This window comes from Trachurus trachurus, assembly GCF_905171665.1.
Source record: "Trachurus trachurus genome assembly, chromosome: 4".
Lineage (NCBI taxonomy): Eukaryota > Metazoa > Chordata > Actinopteri > Carangiformes > Carangidae > Trachurus > Trachurus trachurus.
In genome coordinates, this window is record NC_139898.1 from 5,981,064 (window position 1) to 5,999,078 (window position 18,015).

The window sequence follows — 18,015 nt, forward strand, 5'->3', positions numbered from 1 at the left end:
ATGTGGAGGAAGTTTACTCTTGATGAAGTGTCCAAACCTCTCTGTCACAACTTTAGAGATTCCAGTGCCTCTCATTAAGGAGCTTCTTCCTCATCTAACAGTCTGTCAATTGGATGAAATCCAACCTGAGCTGAATCAGAGAGGTAAGAACTGTAGTGAAGATGCAAACATGGTTGTTGTGTCATAGAGATTGCAGCAGACAAATTTAACTGTGTTTCAATTGAATGCATTTTTTCTTTGGCATGTTTCAGGGCTGTCAACTCATTGTGGATGGGCTGCGGTCCTACAGGACCTGCGTGGACGACACGTTGTAGGTGGAGTCTCTGATTTAATGGAGAATCCCATACACAGTAACATGTCGAACCTGTATGTGATACATCTCCTCCGTTCCATTTCAGGCAGCAGACTTCCCCACGGAAGAAGAGGCCAAACATGAAGTTATGAGGAATCTGTTTACACTTGTATTTTACGGCTTCAGAAATCACTTTGTGTGTCGAAATGCCAAAAATCTAAACACACCATCCTTCATCTGGGCTGCTGCGAGATGCATCAAACAGATTGTACTTAGTCCAAGTCTGCGTCTTCGAAGTTTAACTGCTGAGCAGCGGCCTGTTCTTAACCACCTAGAGACGCGAATCAGAAATATTATTGTATCGCGGACCTTTGACCTACCAGAGACCAGTTCACAACTTGCACTGTATGTTTTCCATCGCCTGGTAGACCATGGGGTGGCCAAAGAAATCATTCTACCTGCGCACTGTCCTATCAACCTGGCCTGGTTCCTACATGGAAGGGGTTCTCAGTATATTCATCCAGAGTTGAAGAGCCTCATGCAAGTCCAAAATGAAACCTGCATTCCACATGCTGCTTCAGCCAGTGCAGACGGACCCAGCTGCAGTACAGGTCTTAAGACTGCAAGTTCAGAAGATGAGGACGATCAAGGCACCCCGTGCAAACGACGCAGGTTGACCTCTGTGCCTGTGGAGGAGAAATCTACAAAAGGAACTGTGGACCCACAGGTTCTCTGTCAGACCTTCACTCCAGGCGGTTGTCCCTCAGCAGGGGGTTGCCCATGGGGGCAGATTGAGTGTCTGACTATCAGAGGAAATGTGCCCAAATCTCTCAGAGTGCTGATCTCTGCCCTCCCCACATTTTTCTGCCTTCGCTCTCTAAGTCTTCAGAGCTCTGGTAAGTTTGCCACTTTATGTGCCAGCAGGTTTTTTTTTAATAAACAGATTTTATTATATTTTCAGAACTTACATTACAGCAATGCATAATCATAAGTCAATAAGTAGTGGTCTGAGCTAGGGAGGAGGAAAAAATAAGTAGAAATTAAATGGAGTAGAAAATGATAGTGTATTAGGGCCACTGTGAAAAAAGAGTGAGTTCTGACTTTAATCTCAGCACACCCTCATGTGAGGGTTAAATGAGCAGGGAGACTGGGCTAGAGCTCGGTCTCTGGACACAAAAAACAAAACAAAACTCTGAATTCCGACTTTAAAGTCAGAACTCACTTTTTTTTCAGAGTGGCCCTAATCCTCTTCCGTAGAAAAGAATTAAAAAGACAAAACCAAAAAATTATATGGAAAGAAAGAACGCAAGAACATATCAACAGATAAAGTAATATGTGTCCTAGTGCAGGTAATCCATCAGAGGCCATATGTCCAGAAAGATTTTGTCATTTTCCTTTAACTTGGCACTTAGTCTTTCCATAGGAAAAGCTCTAAAAAGTTCTTTGTACCACTGAGTTACAGTGACAGGTTTTCTCGCTGATCCCATTAAATAATACAGCAGGTTTAATGAGTCAGTGTTGGATCAGAAAGTTACTCTGCCATTGTTGATGGATGACAGTTAAAGGAGAATTCCAGCCATTTTTGACCCCTAAATCGTTGTCCTGATGGTCACCCAGTGTTGGGAGAAGCAAAAAACGCAACTAAAATTGATGCAGGCAAACCGGAGTTACACCATGGCTAGACGGCGCTAGCGATAGCGACAATGCTAAACTATGGTGTTTGCCTGGTTAAAACAGGTGGAATAAATACTTGTAAAGTTAAACACTTTGAACACCAGGTCAAATATCCTGTACTAAATAGAATTACACACTGTGTGAAAGGATGAAATATTTTGCATCCTGAAGTGCATAGATTTGTACGAGTATTATTGTATTGGATCCAGAGAGCCAGTGAAATGTAAAATGATTACCTTAATAGAATAATTACAATGCAAGTTTCTCGTTTTTTGTTTTCTAGTATTATTAGAGGATGCTGACGTGTCGGGCCTGGCCGGAGCCCTCAGGCAGCTGTCTGGGAGCGGCCGCAGCTCCCTCACAACTCTCAACATTGGGATCCTGTCAGACACCAAACACCTAAAGATGCTGCTCAGCGCCAGCCCCAACCTGACGTCCCTGCATGTAGACATCCAAACTGTCTTGAGATCAGTGCGTTTCCCGTATCATTTCAGGACTGGTGAGTCAGGCATGCCGGAAACTGTAAAGCCTCTATCAACTTCAAAGTAACACTTGAAATGAACATATTGTTCCTGTTGAAAGACAAAGTTCTTGAATCAATCCAACTGCATGCAACATATACTGTAGTACAGAAAGGAGAGTCATTTCAATGTTATCAAATGATTTAATTTAACTGTTCCAATTTAACTCAAAATTAAGAAGCTGTTCATCATCTTTAAAAGTTGTCGTTCCAGATGTCAGGGGACTTTCTTTAGAAAAGGGCCAACCAACATTGTGGTATATTATGATATTCTTTACGCATCCTGTACTCTTTGCTACTGTTACAAGAGAATTTCCCACATGTGGGATCAATAAAGAGTCTTATGTCTTATGTATTGGTTTATAATATATTGGCCAGTTTTTAACTCATAACTGGACAGCTGGGTATTAAAATCAACCTATCTTCTCTCAACAGAGCTGCGCCTGGAGAAGCTGACAATCAAAATGGCTAATGTCCAAACAGATGTGGACAGCATCAGGGCTGTGTTGAGATTGTCTCCACAGCTCACCTCTCTTCACATTGCCGGGGTCACGCTAGCAACAGGCTGCACTCTACCCCAGCTCTTCCTCACTCTCACGGGTAAGGTGTCATTGTGAAGGACGAGTTCACACAGATGAGTTCAGGATGAATCCAACACTGGTGATCCAAATGAATAGAATCCAGCTGTAGCAGTGCATGTTTTTGTGTTCTGAAGCAAACAAGAGGGAGGGAGCTGTGTGGGCAGAGTGAATGTATCCGTTCATGCTGCACTTGAATTGATCTTTATTTTATTTTTATATCATTTATATCTTATTTATTTGACCTTCTGAAGCACTTGAACTTCCTTTGTCAGCGTTGGCAGCACCAGCAGTATCATTAATGTTTAGTGTGGGTGAAAAAGAGTCACCGCACTCACAACGAGGATCTTAAGGTCAATGTCTCTTTATTCAAGCAGTGCACAGAATCTCCCACATCAGTATTTAAGAACAATGCAGAGTATGTCATGTTATCTCTTATGTTGCAAGGAGGATGTTTTCAGAACGTTGCCTCCCAGAGCCGCCTCCTCCATTCCTCCACTATCTACAAGGCCGCTTTGCAAACTAAAACTGGACTGAGACTTCTCACAAAACTCTCCTGCAAAACAGGACATTCAATCAACAAGGTTAAATGATGAACACTCAGTGTTTTGATACTTTTTATTTAGTATTTTCAATTTAAGGGAAAACAAGTTGACAACATAACAAGCTGTCAAGGAAATTAAAAAAAAAAAAAAAACGGACAAAAACATGGGGGCTCCTCTGTTGATAATCTTATATATTTAATGTCCAGTCAGTGTCTTTACTTGTTAATGTGTAGTGTCCTCTATTGTTCTGATAAAAGCAGTCCATTCTCCCATTTCCTGGGAAAGGTCGCTCCTCTAGATCTGAGAGAGAAAGTCATCTTTTCCATTAATACCAGCACTTTGGCATAACTTTTTTTACAAGCCATCAACAGTATTTTACATATACCAGTCTTCTTTAATAATCACATTCTCGTTTAAGACACAAAAATAGGAATTGTGTATCCCAAAATCTTTCCCACACACATTACCCCAAAAAGTTTGAATTGTTGGGCATAACCAAAATATATAGGAGTGGTCTGCGTTCATGTTTCCGCACTGCCTCCAGCACTGTGTGATTGAGAGAATTTCCTTTTTATAAGAGGTGTAATGAAAAAAAAAGAATGTTTCCAGCCAAACATTCTCCATTTCTTTGAACTCGTAGATGAATGCTGTGCACACCACATGGAACGCCAATCCTCCTCTGCTATGTCTATGTTTGGTGCTTGCTCCCATTTTGCTTTAATGTATCCTGTGTTGTTCCCATTCTGTTTCTGAAGACCCTGATACATTTTAGAAATTATTTTTCTCTTCTTCTTTTTATAAGCTTCAATTAGAATATCTATCACTGTATTGCCCTCTCCGCACAATGTTGGTTTGATTATTTTATCATAGTAATCTCTTTTTTGCAGGTATCAGAAGAAATCTTTGTCTTCCAGTCCGAATTCTTTTTGTAACTCTCTGAAACTTTTTAAAAGCCCTCTGTGGTAGTGTGTACACCGCTATAATGCCCCTGTCCCACCATCGTTTGAATCCAGCATCACTGATTCCTGGTTCGAATCTGGGATCTAGAGCAGGCCAAAGTAATAATTTGATGTCTCCCTCCACATTGTATTCTTTTACCATCTTGCTCCAGATAACTAGTGTTTGTTTAATGATTTCATTTTTGCTTTGTTGAGCCAATTTGTCCCCTAATATTGCCTGAATCTTGAAACACTCAGTATTTTTCCACCTCCTGTGATTTGGTACTTCGACTAATTGTGCAGCCCCGGTCTAACTGCTGCTGTTGATGACATGTGATCAACTTTCAGAGTCAAACCACCGCCTGAGAAGTCTCACCCTGGAAGACATGAACTTGTCTGAATGTCTCCATGTGATCCTGAATCTTCTGAGACAACTCAAGTTGGAGGGTAAGAAAAAGAAAAGAGTGGTCCATGATTTCCTCCTTGACACGGTCTTGGGCAGATCCGGTGGAGTTTCAGCCTCAGGACTGACTTCTTTCTCTTCTCCCTCCTCTCTCAGAGCTGCGGTGCAATGACTGCCGCCTTCTGGAGAGGTCGGAGGACAAGCAGGAGAGTTTGCAGCAGCTGGTGGCTGCAGTGAATTCGGTGCCTTCTCTCCACACGCTCAGCCTGGCTCAGAATCGGCTCGGTAAGCTCCTAACTCCTCACATCTCAGGGTTCCATTCAGACAGGGACACATCAGGACCACAACTGTATCTGATCTGTGATCTTTGTGTTTAGACTTTATCATGGTTTCTCGTCAATCCAGGTGCAACAAATAAATATTAAAGATTAGCCCCCCCAAAAAATGAAACAGTCATTGTGATGGACAAAGGTTTTGATGTCCGCTAACTTGTAAGACTTTAATCAAGTCTATAAGGCAGTTCATTGAGGTCAGGAAACGTCATTGGGGAATTTTAGCTATAAAACCCTTCCTCATGGTGGCGAAGAAGATGAAGAAAAATGGTGAAGAACAAGTAGAAGATCCCCTGAGACTCTGGAAATGAAGCTGCATTTGAAGGGAAGGCTATAACAACAGATTAACACTTCCAGTTTGTGACATGTCACTCCTTCAGCGCCTGATCTCAGAGTTAGTTCCAGTGTATCATCAGCGGGGGCCGCAGAGTGCTGTGGTGTACCCAGCAATCACCAGCAATCATGCAGTTCCCATGGATCTCTGATCCAAGGTAAAGGAGGCCATTTGTAAAAACAAAGGCAGCTCCCTGTGCACAGCCACAGAACCCTGCTGCAGAGTACTGTGTGATCATCACTGGTTGCTTCAGCCCACAGCTATTATCTGTCAGTGTCACCTCTGCAGCCCTGTAACTGCCCACAAACTACAGTACATTCTACAGAAATGGCTCCTCTGAAAGTCACTAAGGACATTTTGATGCTGCAGACAACAGCAGCGCCTTTATTAGATAAGACTCACCCAGCTGGTGGCTGTCTCCAGGTCTGTCCTGTCTCCCCTACAGGGGTTTTCAAGGCTCTGTAGGTCACATGTTCTGTTTTATGCCGCAAGGCAAGTTTATTTGTATAGCCCATTTTTACAAACAGTTTGTCTCAAAGGGCTTTACACGGCATCATAACAACATCCTCTGCCCTTAGACCCTCACATCCACTGAGGAAAAACCAGGAGAAACCCAGGACGGGCAGACGTGACAGATGTTGTGTACAGACAAGAAAACAGTTTATAACATGGGATATGGGATAAATGGGGAATATTCAGTGAAGAGGAGCTGGTGGAGGCAGCTTCTGCTGGGCAGGCTGGGTGGTACAGAGCCTGGGGAAGCAGGGAGCTTAATGTGAACACTGGTGGGCAGGCTGCTCCACATGCTGTTTTCTCTACTAAATCTGCTGCCTCTAGGACGGCATGATGGCAGCATTTAAACCCAACACTGATACATACATGGAAAAGAAGTGATGGCTGCCCTAGCTGTTAAAATACTAAGTAACTGGAGAGCAAACTTTTAATTTTGACTCCATGAATATCCTTAATCCGTGACTATAATGACTCACTGAAATAATTTAAAATTGTTTCTTTCTCCATTGAGCTTGTTTACACAACAGTTAATCCAGGTCCAATAAGGCTGCCACAACGCTGACGTATGATCCAGAGGCCAATCAGGCTTCTACATACTGTACATGTCTATTCCCCACTTTATTTATTTATTGTTTTCACAATTGAAACATCGTATCCACAAGTTTCCGAACGTCATCTATGGTCGGTGGAATTGTACGTTTACATTTCCATGGTTTTCAGTCATTGTCATAGTTGCGGTAAACGCATGGATCTATTAAAGGTGTACAGAAAAGAAAATTGAATTTGAGCCCACTTTGGGTCATAAAATGAATGTGATAACTCATCTTTCAGACGTTGTAGGCCAAACTTTGTGCAAAATTCTATTTTTGAGTTAATCCGGGATAAAAGTGTGTATTTTTTTTTTCGCATTGGATAATGCAGGCGCACGGATTATACGTCAGCCTGTACACGATTCACCAGCCACTGATATTGGATCCGTCATCCGTCATTCAAACGTCTGAGACACGCACACACACACGGAGCTCGGGCTCGCCCCAAGCTTTGAATATCCCGCCCGCTCGATAACGACCAATCAAATTCGCTTTCCTCACTCGGGTAAACTCGTGTTGCAGCTCGTGACAACTCGGCGCGACGAACAGGAGAAACGGCCATTTCTGTACACCTTTAACGCTGGCTTTTAACACGGATGTCAATTTGTGTGATATCCATTGTTAAAAGCTGGTGTGATGATCCATGCATTTTGCAGATTTTCATTGAAAAAAAAAAAAATCCATGCATTTACCGCGACTACCGAAACCATGGAAACGTAAACATAAAATTCCACTGGAAGAGCAAAACCGGCTTACGATTTTGACATTCGGAAAAAGGTGGATATACAGAAATACAAGAACAAACTTTTCTCCCAACCCCACCCTCCACCACAGGGGACAAGCAGAGAGAGAAAACAAAAACAAAAACATATATATATATATATATACTGTATGTATATATATATATACGGTATAGTTGTAGAGCCAGTCTAATCTTTTCTAGCTTCAAGAGTTGTGGCGTATCTCCAACCCAATGTTTCTAGGAGGGCGGGGCAGCCTGTTTCCAATACATGTCTCTGATTTTAACAAGCTGTGTTAAGTCACAGCTTTTTTCTCTGGTCACATACAGGCTGCATGCTTTCGTTCCTCTCAGCAGAAGTGCTGTTGTATGTCAGACTGTAACCATGAATCCTCTGTGTGCCAACAGCCAAGAACGTGTGTGTGCTGGCGGAGTTGTTCTCGGGACCTTCACCGAGCTCAGTGAAACGACTCAACATCAGGTGACAGCTGCTGACGTAGCACAAACACACTCTCATTTGTCTACATCTGGAACACACACACACACACCACATACAGGAGCTCACAGGCCTGTGCAGAGAGTCACTGGTTCCACGCCCATCTGGCTGGACCATTCTGTCTGTCTCTTCTGATTCTATGAAATAAAGTCATCAAATGTCTGAAAAATGACCTGTAAAGTATATTCTTATAGCGACAGAAATGTGTCCTTAAAAAAACTACCTTTATCTAAAACATTTAGCATCCTCACTGGGAAATATTTCACAAATAGCAGCACCATCCCAACAAAGAGAACTGATCCCAACTGTGCACATTCAACATCACCATTCACCAGGACATCGAGGCTTAATCCTCCCACTGTCATTGAATTCACTTCCTCCATGTTAGGAATAGTATAGAAGAATAGAAAATAGAAAAGCTATGAGAAGCTCTCACAGTAACACAATCAATGTCGTTTTTGAAACTGCAGAGCACATGAGAAAATACTCCTGACCTGTTACTTTCAAACAGTCCTAATGGAATCATTTCAGTGTTCATTTACCTGTGTATGTGACAAAAATACATCTTTTAATCCTTGTGTTGTTACCTGTTATATAGTTAGTATTTTAGTAATCAGTGCTTTCACTTACTGAATATGAAGATTAATGACTTTGAGACATCATTTTTATGTTAATGGCAGTAGTACCAGCTGGTGGTGATGTTCAGAGACACCTCAGTTTCTCTGCCTCATTTTCAGTTTCCCTAATTATTTAACGTGAAACTCTAAAGATTAAAATTTGACATAAGTGATATGGTCATATTATTATGACATGTTATAAACTGGCCCCATTTAATTTTTATTTATTTATTTATTCTTTCTTTATTTTTTTCCTGTCTCATAGTTTCATTCTTTTTTTTATTCAAAATTTACCCATCCTCCGCTCCCACATCCTTCTTTCATCCTTTGTATTTTTCTTTCTTATTTTTAGAATAATTGCTGTTATTATCACTATTATTATTTCTGTTATTATTGCTGTCACAACTGTTATTTTTAATATTATTAATTATTATTATTATGACCTACTATATTACTATTATTATGCGTTAAAGGGACAACGAGGAGTTTCTATTCGGTTATAAAAAAGTCTCACGTTAATGTGGATGAATCTACGCTACCCACACTTGTTAATGGGCCCATTTTCGCTAAATATATCGTTTTGTCTCTATCGTTATTTTGTTATTATTAGTGGTGGCGGAAATGCTGGTCGAGCCGACCAGCGTTTCTTTACTTTCGGTTTTGCTGCGAGTCATGAGAATAACACCGCCGAATCGCCGTTTATGGTCGGAACTACGACGGTATGTGATCGTCTTCGAACCTCTGACTTTAATTCTTGATGAATGAAAACATGAGTCTGTCTTGCGCCGGTCAAAGAATTTCACGTTGCGCGGAGGCTCATAAATGTAGTGTGAAAATGCTTCGCTTTTCCAAAACTCCTTGTTGTCCCTTTAATTTCTTTCTTTATTGCTGCTGTCACTATTACTGTTATGACTACCATTTATATTATATATTACCTGAATCACACACACACACACCTTGTTCACACTTTGTATATACATTGATGTATGTTCACTGTGTTGTATTTCACAATAAAAAAATAAGTTAATAGTTAGATATTAGTGATAACATACCAATAATTTAATACTTACATACTCAATACAGGACATTCGCTCTTAACTTTCACCACTGGTATTCTGTGCATTCATATGAAAGGTGCTGTAAACCATTACTAATGATCCATTCTGATTCTGATCAGACATTCTCTCATGGTTTCCATGTGCTGCCTTTTGTCCTGAACAGCTCTAACTTCATCCAGCCTGCTGAGCTGCTCGAGTTTGCTGAGAAACTGAGGACACGTCGCCCCCCGCACCAGCTGACCCTCGACCTCCGGAGGAACCCTGGGGACCGAGACCCCGACACATGGAACGCTGCTCTGAATCTGCTCCGTCCCTTCTGTACTCTAGTGGTCGAAGGATGGAAATCCACTGACATGATGGCCGACCACGTCAGCAACATGTGAACAATGAACACCTGCTCTGACCCGGTGGGAGTGAGAGGCTGTAAAAAGTTAAGGTTCTAATTCAGTTTTTGATAGACGAGAGTGACTGTGGTCACTTTGAATTCAGTTTGAATGAACCTCATACAGAGAGTATCATAAAAACCTGTGGAGGGGGGGGGCTGTATCTGTTATCTTGAGATAATTATTTGAGAGCAGTCCATCCTCAGCTTCTGTACTCCACTGTTCTGTTCAGTCACATGTCGAGAGGCCAGCTGTTTGTTCTGTTTTCCTCATGAAATGTTTCTGTTGTTCTGGCAGAACATTGTTCACTTTGTTTTGTAATTTACATTTTAAATTGTTCATTTTTTTGTAATTAACTTTTTGGTAAAACGGTATAATAAATAGTACACACTATTAAGCATTAGTTAAGCATTAATAAGTACTGAATTCTTAATTTCACACATTAATATTCATTAGTATGTAGTTTATAAATACAGTTAGTGCTCATTAATGATGAGTAAAACATGTTTAACTGTGTTTATAAACTACATACTAATGACTATTCATGTGTTATAAATGATGAATTCAGTATTTAATGCTTAACCAATGCTTAATAGTGTGTTACGAACTGTTTTCATTGATTCCAGGCAGCACTGTCCCATCAGTGTTTTACATCTTGTAAATTGTGTTATTTTATGCAGTTGGTGGAGGAAAAAAAAAGAGCCGCTGTTCGTTTTTGACATTTGAATCGTTTATTAAACCAACATCCGTTACACTTCCAGAGTCGTCTCTCGGACAGCGGTGACAGTGGACGATAACATACAACTGAAAAAGCTGGAGGGTTGATGTTGAGGTGAAGAGCAGTTTCACAGCAGCTGTCTCACACCTTCTCTTCATTTTCTTTACATTAGACGAACAGCATCAACACCGACGACCAATTCATCATTAGTAGGAATCAAGTAGAAAAAAACAATCAGAAAAACGGATTAAAAAGAGCTCAATCTTTTTCTTAGTGGATGTTTAATGCTAAATACTGTAACACTTCTTTTTTTTTTTTTTGTAAATTCAGTTTGTTTTCCTTGTATATTCTCACGTTTTAGTAAATTCAAGTTGGAGAGAATAGAGACCCACATGTCTGCATGCTAATTGGTTGATTTGTTGGGTCTATCTACAACCATCACTTACATAAAACAAAGACACTCGCACAAACACACACACACTCACGCATACGCTGCAACGCTTCAGTCTGGGCTGCCTCTCTCCGAGGCTTCTCCTTTACTAAGTGGTTTCGCCGGAAGTAAAAAATGAAAAGGTTTTGCCTAAACTCACAACTCACAAAGAGGTCAGTTTGTCAATGAAGGACCAGTCTGAAGTGTGAGATTATTTGAAAAAAGAAATGATTGGCTGTCAGAGGAGAGGAGCTCACCTTCACACCTAAAACATTCTGTTCATCTTAATGTGGAAACATCTGCTGACCTGCAGTGTTGGCGGCGTGTTCCTCTAAGGACAGCCAGCACTTCCTTTAGTTACAAACTGTGGCTCACAAGTTGTATATCCTTGGTTAATAAGCTGGACACCACTTGGGACAAGGAACCAAACCACTTCAGGCCTGTTTCTACAGCTGTGAAACCAGCTACACCCTGTACTGTATATGACACAGTGGTGGTGCAATGGATCAGATTTGGTAAAGCTAAATCAACAGCGAAGCTAAGTGAATCCTGCCATATTTTTTTTTACAAGATGCACACTTACAAAGTGAACCGACATAAAGGAGACAGTGAACGACTGAGGCTGATCATTCTTCTCATCTCCAGACAGACAACACAGTAACGCTGCCTACTTCAGGTAAAGTGACCAAGCATCTTGCAGGCAGCATCTTGGGACTCTGTATCATATCCTGCCAGCTTTTTATTCTACAGGTTCTACAGTCAGTAGTAAGTTCCAAATTCATCAGGTTTTATAAATGTGGATCAATACAACAATGCATTTTTTGTAAATCAAATCCATTCCAATACCTAATCTGTTGAGGATCAATACTCTCGCAAATTGGTGAAACTGTCCGATCCTTGCATCTTGCAGCTGCTTTGAGTTTAACGGCTGGTTGATGACATTATGGTTCAATGATGACGATGATTATGCTCACTTCTGCAGCACATCAACTCTGACACATTAAGAAATCTCTGTTTGCTAATTACAATTTTTTTTTTCCAGATAGTTAAAAAGTGAAACTGTTCCTCCAGACAAACCACGGCTTTGTGGATATGAAGACCTACACTTACAGGTATCAGGGCTTAAAACACTTTCTGGTTCTTGAATATAGTATGTGTGAAATAATGGGTGGAAGCTTAAATTGACTGTTCAGAGATGGGTTTAAGTTGTCACTTGTAGATCTCTATCAGTGTGAGGAGAATTTACATTTTAACAAGACTCTAAAAAAAAAAAAAAAAGGGAAATTAACAACCCCCACCCCACCACCCTGTTACATTAACTTCCACAGCAATTTCCACTGTCACATAATGGTGCTTTTCCTCTCTTGTTTCTGTATATACTTATTTTTACATAGTCTGTACAGTGTCAATATACATGTTTTCTATCTGGAGTGTGTATGTTAAGAGTGAGTGAGCTGCACATTACAAATACACAAAGTGACACTCGTCGCTGCGTCTCCGTGGAGACAGGGTCCGTTCAGCCGGAGATGATCTGTGAGGCCGAGCGCCGTCAGGACCTTTAAAGGTGGAAGTCTGTTTTTTTTTTTTTATCTGGATGGTCCATGTGTTTGTGTGTGTGTCTCCATGACGCACTCACAGTCATCCTTTAAGTCGTGTCACAAAAAAAAACAAAAAAAAACAACCCTCAAATGAATCAGAATGGTACAGCAAGATTCACACAGTCGAACTGTACATCAACACGTGGAGACTACAACCTCAGTCATACATACACACGCTCATGTGTCGTAACAAAAACACACGCCGGAGCCTAGAATACAATATCGCAAGAAGGCATTAAGGAAGTCTCAAATAAATATCAATAAATTAACTCATATAAAAAGAAATGGGTTAAAAAACATAGAAATTCTGTTAAATACAGCAAAAAATCTCAACTGAACTCGGTCGACAACAGTACCTGCTCATGGACAAAGACCAGATGGATGTAAGACGACTACATTTTGTAAACAATGACGGACAGGGGGAGGGTGGGGGGGGGGGGCTGACAAGCACGCAGACGAGTCACATTCACAAATCATTAGTGAGCAGAAAGGCCCTGTGGGGGGAGGTGGGTGGAGGCTGGACTGAGGAGTGTGGGGTGGGGTGGGGTGGGGGGGTGCAGAGCTGGCACTTCTCCAATCCCTCCAAGGAAGTAGGAGCATGCTATCTGGCAGTGCTGCTGTCAGCCCTCCTGTGTGTGTGTGTGTGTGTGTGAAGGGCTGATGGGACGGCACAGGGTTTCATCAAGATCACTTCAACATCTGGTTACAGGCTGCACACCAACACTGCTCCTGTTGCCCCCACACCAGCAGTGAGCGATCAGTCAGAACACGGACACCACGACCCCCCCTGCACCTCATAGAGCTCATCCATCCTACAAGGGAAAGGTAGAAGTGATGTGTGGTTGTGTTGTGGTGCTTCATGTTAGCTCAGATCACCATCCAGACTGTGTGTGTGTCTGACTGTCACACTGTGATGGTTTCGCAGCCTGGACAAGACATGTGGGCTGTAGGGCAGTAGGCCAACAGATTATTTGGAAAAGGGTACGATTATAAATAAAAATAACTCCTTTTATTGTTGCGTTTTCATATTAAAGGAGACATATTATGCCCCTTTTCCACAAATTTAAATAGTTTGCAGTGTCTTAAAGACAAAGAGCCTGTCCCTTTAAATGCAAATCAGCCACTGCTCTGCCCCGCCTCTTCTACTGGTACGAGGTAGGGGTGGGGTTATGCAAATTCAAAACTAGTTACATTACTGGAAGACAACTGAGGGAACAGCTCATAAAACCACATGGATTTCAACCTAGGGAGCCTGAAAATTACAGATTTTTTTTTGTCAGTTCTCACATTTTTTCAATGTTAATGAGTCTTCAAAAAGTGATATTTCCAATAATATGTCTCCTTTAAAGCCCATCACTGAAGTAAAGTTCTGGACCACATCATAAACCTGTTCACTATCTCACTCTGATTTTGTGCTAAAGAATCACAAAAACTGGAGAATGTTAAAAACAGTAAGAGTTAAAGAAAAGAGAGGGAGGGACAGATCGTGAGTCAACAAGTGATTTCTATCTGAACCTCTCCTTCTTCTCATTGATCTCATTATTAAGTTTTTAGTGCAGCGCCGGCTGTGAGGCAGCTGATGTGAAGGAACCAATAAAACCACGTCCCATCGACACGCTCACACATTGTTCCAGCACAGTGAAGCAACTGCTGCCTGTGTGTTAATGAGTTATCTCCAGTCACCCGTAGCTACTGGTTGTGTTGGTATTGTATTAATTATTATTACAATACTATTATAAAACTAAGTGAAACTCTAATGTTTTTTTTCCCACTCAGCTGCTCCTAATGATTCAGTCTGATGTGTGGCTAAGCTAAGTGTTAGCATGGGGCCTATAAACAGCAGAGGGTGTCGCACAGTCCAGGTTCTTACACACAGTGCTACCTGTGATGTAACTGATTATCAAATGCACAGGGTTTCTGCAGGACTCACCAAGTTACGAGACAGAGAACAATAAGAACGTGTCATTTATAACTGTTCATGAACCTGATGATTCTCATGTCTTGGCAGAAATCCACACTAATTTTTGGGACAGATGAGACTTCATCATGAGACTGAGCTTGACTCTGTGACGAGAGGAAAAATTAGACTTTGGTCAATTCAATTGAATTTATTAAAACCTTCAGTTGCACTTAATAGATCTGTAAACACCCTGTATGAACTAATGTGACATCTTTGATGTAGCTATAGCCAGTGTTACAATCAACATCCTCAGCAAGAGCTTCAATCATCACTGTGTTTACTGTGAGATGTGTTTACTGTGAGATGCTGCAGCTGCAGTGACTCGGTATCGGAAAATGTCAAGATGCCTGACTGGTTTGAGGCTAGCTGGTTAGCATGCTAACTTCAATGGAAGAAAAGTGGCAGAAATAGAAGCAAAAGCATGTGGTTCCACCTCTGGACACATTTGTTAGTGAGTAAAGGAATGAGGTTTGATGCTGAACTCGCAACTGGTGAGATGGGCTGCTAATGCTAACGTTAGCTACGTAACAACAAATAGGTCCTTTAAAATGTGCAGAATGTCTAGAATAGCCATCAGGTCGAAGTCAAATTACAGTATGAGTGATCCAGTGTCCAATGTTCTCCTCGCTCAGTGCTTCACAGAGCTGTCAGCCAATCGCGGGCCTGACGGGACACATCTGACTAATAGAAGGTGTCACAGTGTCTTGTCCAGTGGAAACAGCAGCACGCTGTGAGGACAGAGCTGAGGAGCTGGGCCGTGGCAGCGTCACACCAGGAGAGCTGTTTGCTGCCAGACAGAGCTCCAGCTCTCAGCCTGATGTCTGAGCCACACATGAAGCAACCTGATGTGATGTGATGAAACACAGTTAGGCCCTATATGTCTTTGTGGAAGTCTGGTGTTGAACCCTATGGATGTACTGCTCAGCCAGTGTGTGTGTGTGTGTGTAAGAGAGAGAAATAGAGAGAGAAAGACTTGACTAGACACCTGTGGTTGTATTCTTGCTCTGTTTGATGGCACCTCTTGGGACAAAACTTACTATGTACATGTGTGTATGTACTGATATGTGTGTGTATGCAACAGTGTATGTGTGTGTGTGTGTGTGTGTGTATGTGTGTGTGTTAGCAGGGTAAACGAAGAGAAACCAGTTGATTCTAAACAGTAGGAGCTGGATTGGGACTGAACCTCTTGAGTGTGCCAGTGGAGCTGACATGTGAGTCCCGTGAGACGATGAGATCCCTGCTGATTCCTTCACACTGTACGTGGAGAGTCGATCATGTGAAGGCACACACAGTTCTGTTATTATATGAAAACCTTGTAGCTCCCATATCATGGAAATGTCAGTTAAAAGACTAGATCTACAGAGATAAGGGGGGGAAAAAAACCCAGCTGGTTCAACGCAAAGTGGACAAACTCAAATCAAGTGTTAGTTCAGAAAAAGTAAACATGCTGGAGATACAAGGTTTTCAGCAGCAACGATGTGTATTATGGTCCTGTTCTGTGTTCAGAGGAGGGTTGTAAGGGGTAAAGGTGTTAAGTATGGATTGTCTGGTGTGTGTTTGTGTATGTGTGTGTGTGTGTATGTGTGTGTGGTAGTGGGGGGGTGTGGTAGTAGGTAGGGGGGTGGGAGGGGGCTATAGGATTCCATCCATGAAGCTGGTGTCCAGCCGCTGGATCAGCACCCGGATGAAGGACATCTCCTTGCGGGTGTTCTCGAAGATCACCCTGGGGTCGTCGGACTGGCAACGCAGACAGTTGGGAGCCATGACCATGGCCAGGTTGTTCACATCCATCTTGGTGATGGTCACATTGGCAGGCTGACCAAATACCTGCACACACACAAACACACAGAAGAGTCTTCTGAAGGCTGCCTCAAAGTTAGAGCCTGTAACCCTGTAACCTCTATGTATCAGTTTTGTGAAGCTCAACAGTGACTTTTATCAAGTTTTTTTAGCAGATGGAGGATTTGAATCATTTAGATGTATAAAGGCAGGCAAGGCAAGTTTTTTTTTTTTTTTTTTTTTTTTACAGTTTGTCTCGGGCTTTACACAGCATCATAACAACATCCTCTGTCCTTAGACCCTCAACTCGTGGACATCAGTGGAATACAGTTCCACCATCAATCAGAATGTCTCCATACAACTCATTCAAGCACAATGCCAATAAATGGCTTGTTAACAAACAAAAATATGAATTTATATATAACAGCATGATGCAATTGTGGATGTGTGTTATTGTCTTTCAATATAATAATGTGTATAGAATGTGTTACCTTTTTTATATGTGGTATTTTATTGTTGCTGTCTTTTTTATAGGATGCCCTTTAACATCTGGCTAGCGATGAAAACTAGCCTTTTAGCTAACTCGGGTACATTTACATTGTTTTTACAATGTTTTATCAATGTACATTGTCCTTTTTCAAATAAACTAATGATAAAAAAAAACAAAAAAAAAACAGGAGAAACCTCAGGGTGAGAGACAGAGGAGGAATCCCTCACCCGCCATATACAGGAGCGGAAGGAAAAGCTGAAGTTCAGCAAGGTACAGTACCTAAAAGTGTTGTGGAACCGCAGTAATGAGGTGTGTGTGTGTGTGTGTGTGTGTGTGTGTTACCTGTAGGAAGCGGATGAGGTAGCAGAGCACCAGTTTGTTGATGTGTGGCAGACCCAGCACCACGTTGACAGCTGCTTCTGGGTTGTCATAGTGACTGATACACTCTTCATAAAACTCATGAGGGATCAGTGGCTCCTCCAGCTCCCTGTACCAGAGCTTCAGCAGTGACGCTGCACACACACACACACACACACACACACACACACACACACACAGGGAGTTAGTACGTGGCAGCAGTGTGGAGGCAAGGCCACGGCCACAGAGGAGCAGCAGTGTGTTTACCTGGGATGTGAGGGTCTTCCAGTCCTGTGGGGATTTTCCACTGATCCACTTGCAACTTGAGGGCGTTGACTTCATCGATGTCCCCCGGCACCCTGGAGGTCAAAGGTTACATGATGGTCACTTGAGCCCCCTTTTATTGACGTACCATCTTCCCTGTATTTTCTTTTTTTATTCCCAGGTTTCCAGGGGTTGTGTAGAAGCTAAAATCCTTCACACAGCTGGGCAGTGAAGGAGCTGAGTTGTTTCTGTCACACACACTCGGTCACCCAGTCTCACCATCTCTGCAGCTGTTCAGATCCAACAACCTCACATTTTAGTGAAGTTTGGGATTTAAACTCAAACTCTGGCCTCACTTTGGACAAAACCTGACAGAAGGAGGCATCACTGAATCATTCAGGTTATGT

At 42.0% G+C, this 18,015-nt stretch overlaps 2 protein-coding genes across 2 annotated transcripts in view; one reads left to right on the forward strand and one right to left on the reverse strand.

Moving 5' to 3' along the window:
- Nucleotides 1–830: 830 nt before the first annotated feature.
- Nucleotides 831–10,126, forward strand: lrrc41 (leucine rich repeat containing 41; the record flags this gene model as incomplete). The annotated part of the gene is made up of 7 exons (XM_083970064.1): nucleotides 831–1,188; nucleotides 2,250–2,465; nucleotides 2,922–3,086; nucleotides 4,896–4,994; nucleotides 5,107–5,235; nucleotides 7,867–7,939; nucleotides 9,793–10,126. 7 exons carry the CDS (start codon nucleotides 831–833, stop codon nucleotides 10,010–10,012), a joined length of 1,260 nt encoding a protein of 419 aa, XP_083826190.1. The 3' UTR covers nucleotides 10,013–10,126.
- A 6,224-nt stretch (nucleotides 10,127–16,350) lies between these two features.
- The window catches only part of arhgap39 (Rho GTPase activating protein 39), a gene marked incomplete at its 3' end in the record, with an annotated part of 105,469 nt that continues 103,804 nt past the window's right edge, over nucleotides 16,351–18,015 (reverse strand). The window contains exons 9-11 of the mRNA XM_083970695.1: nucleotides 17,612–17,703; nucleotides 17,330–17,499; nucleotides 16,351–16,545 (exon numbers count right to left, since the gene is read on the reverse strand). Of these exons, the coding sequence (XP_083826821.1) occupies nucleotides 16,351–16,545; nucleotides 17,330–17,499; nucleotides 17,612–17,703 (457 nt within the window). The remainder of the gene's footprint in view (nucleotides 16,546–17,329; nucleotides 17,500–17,611; nucleotides 17,704–18,015) is intronic.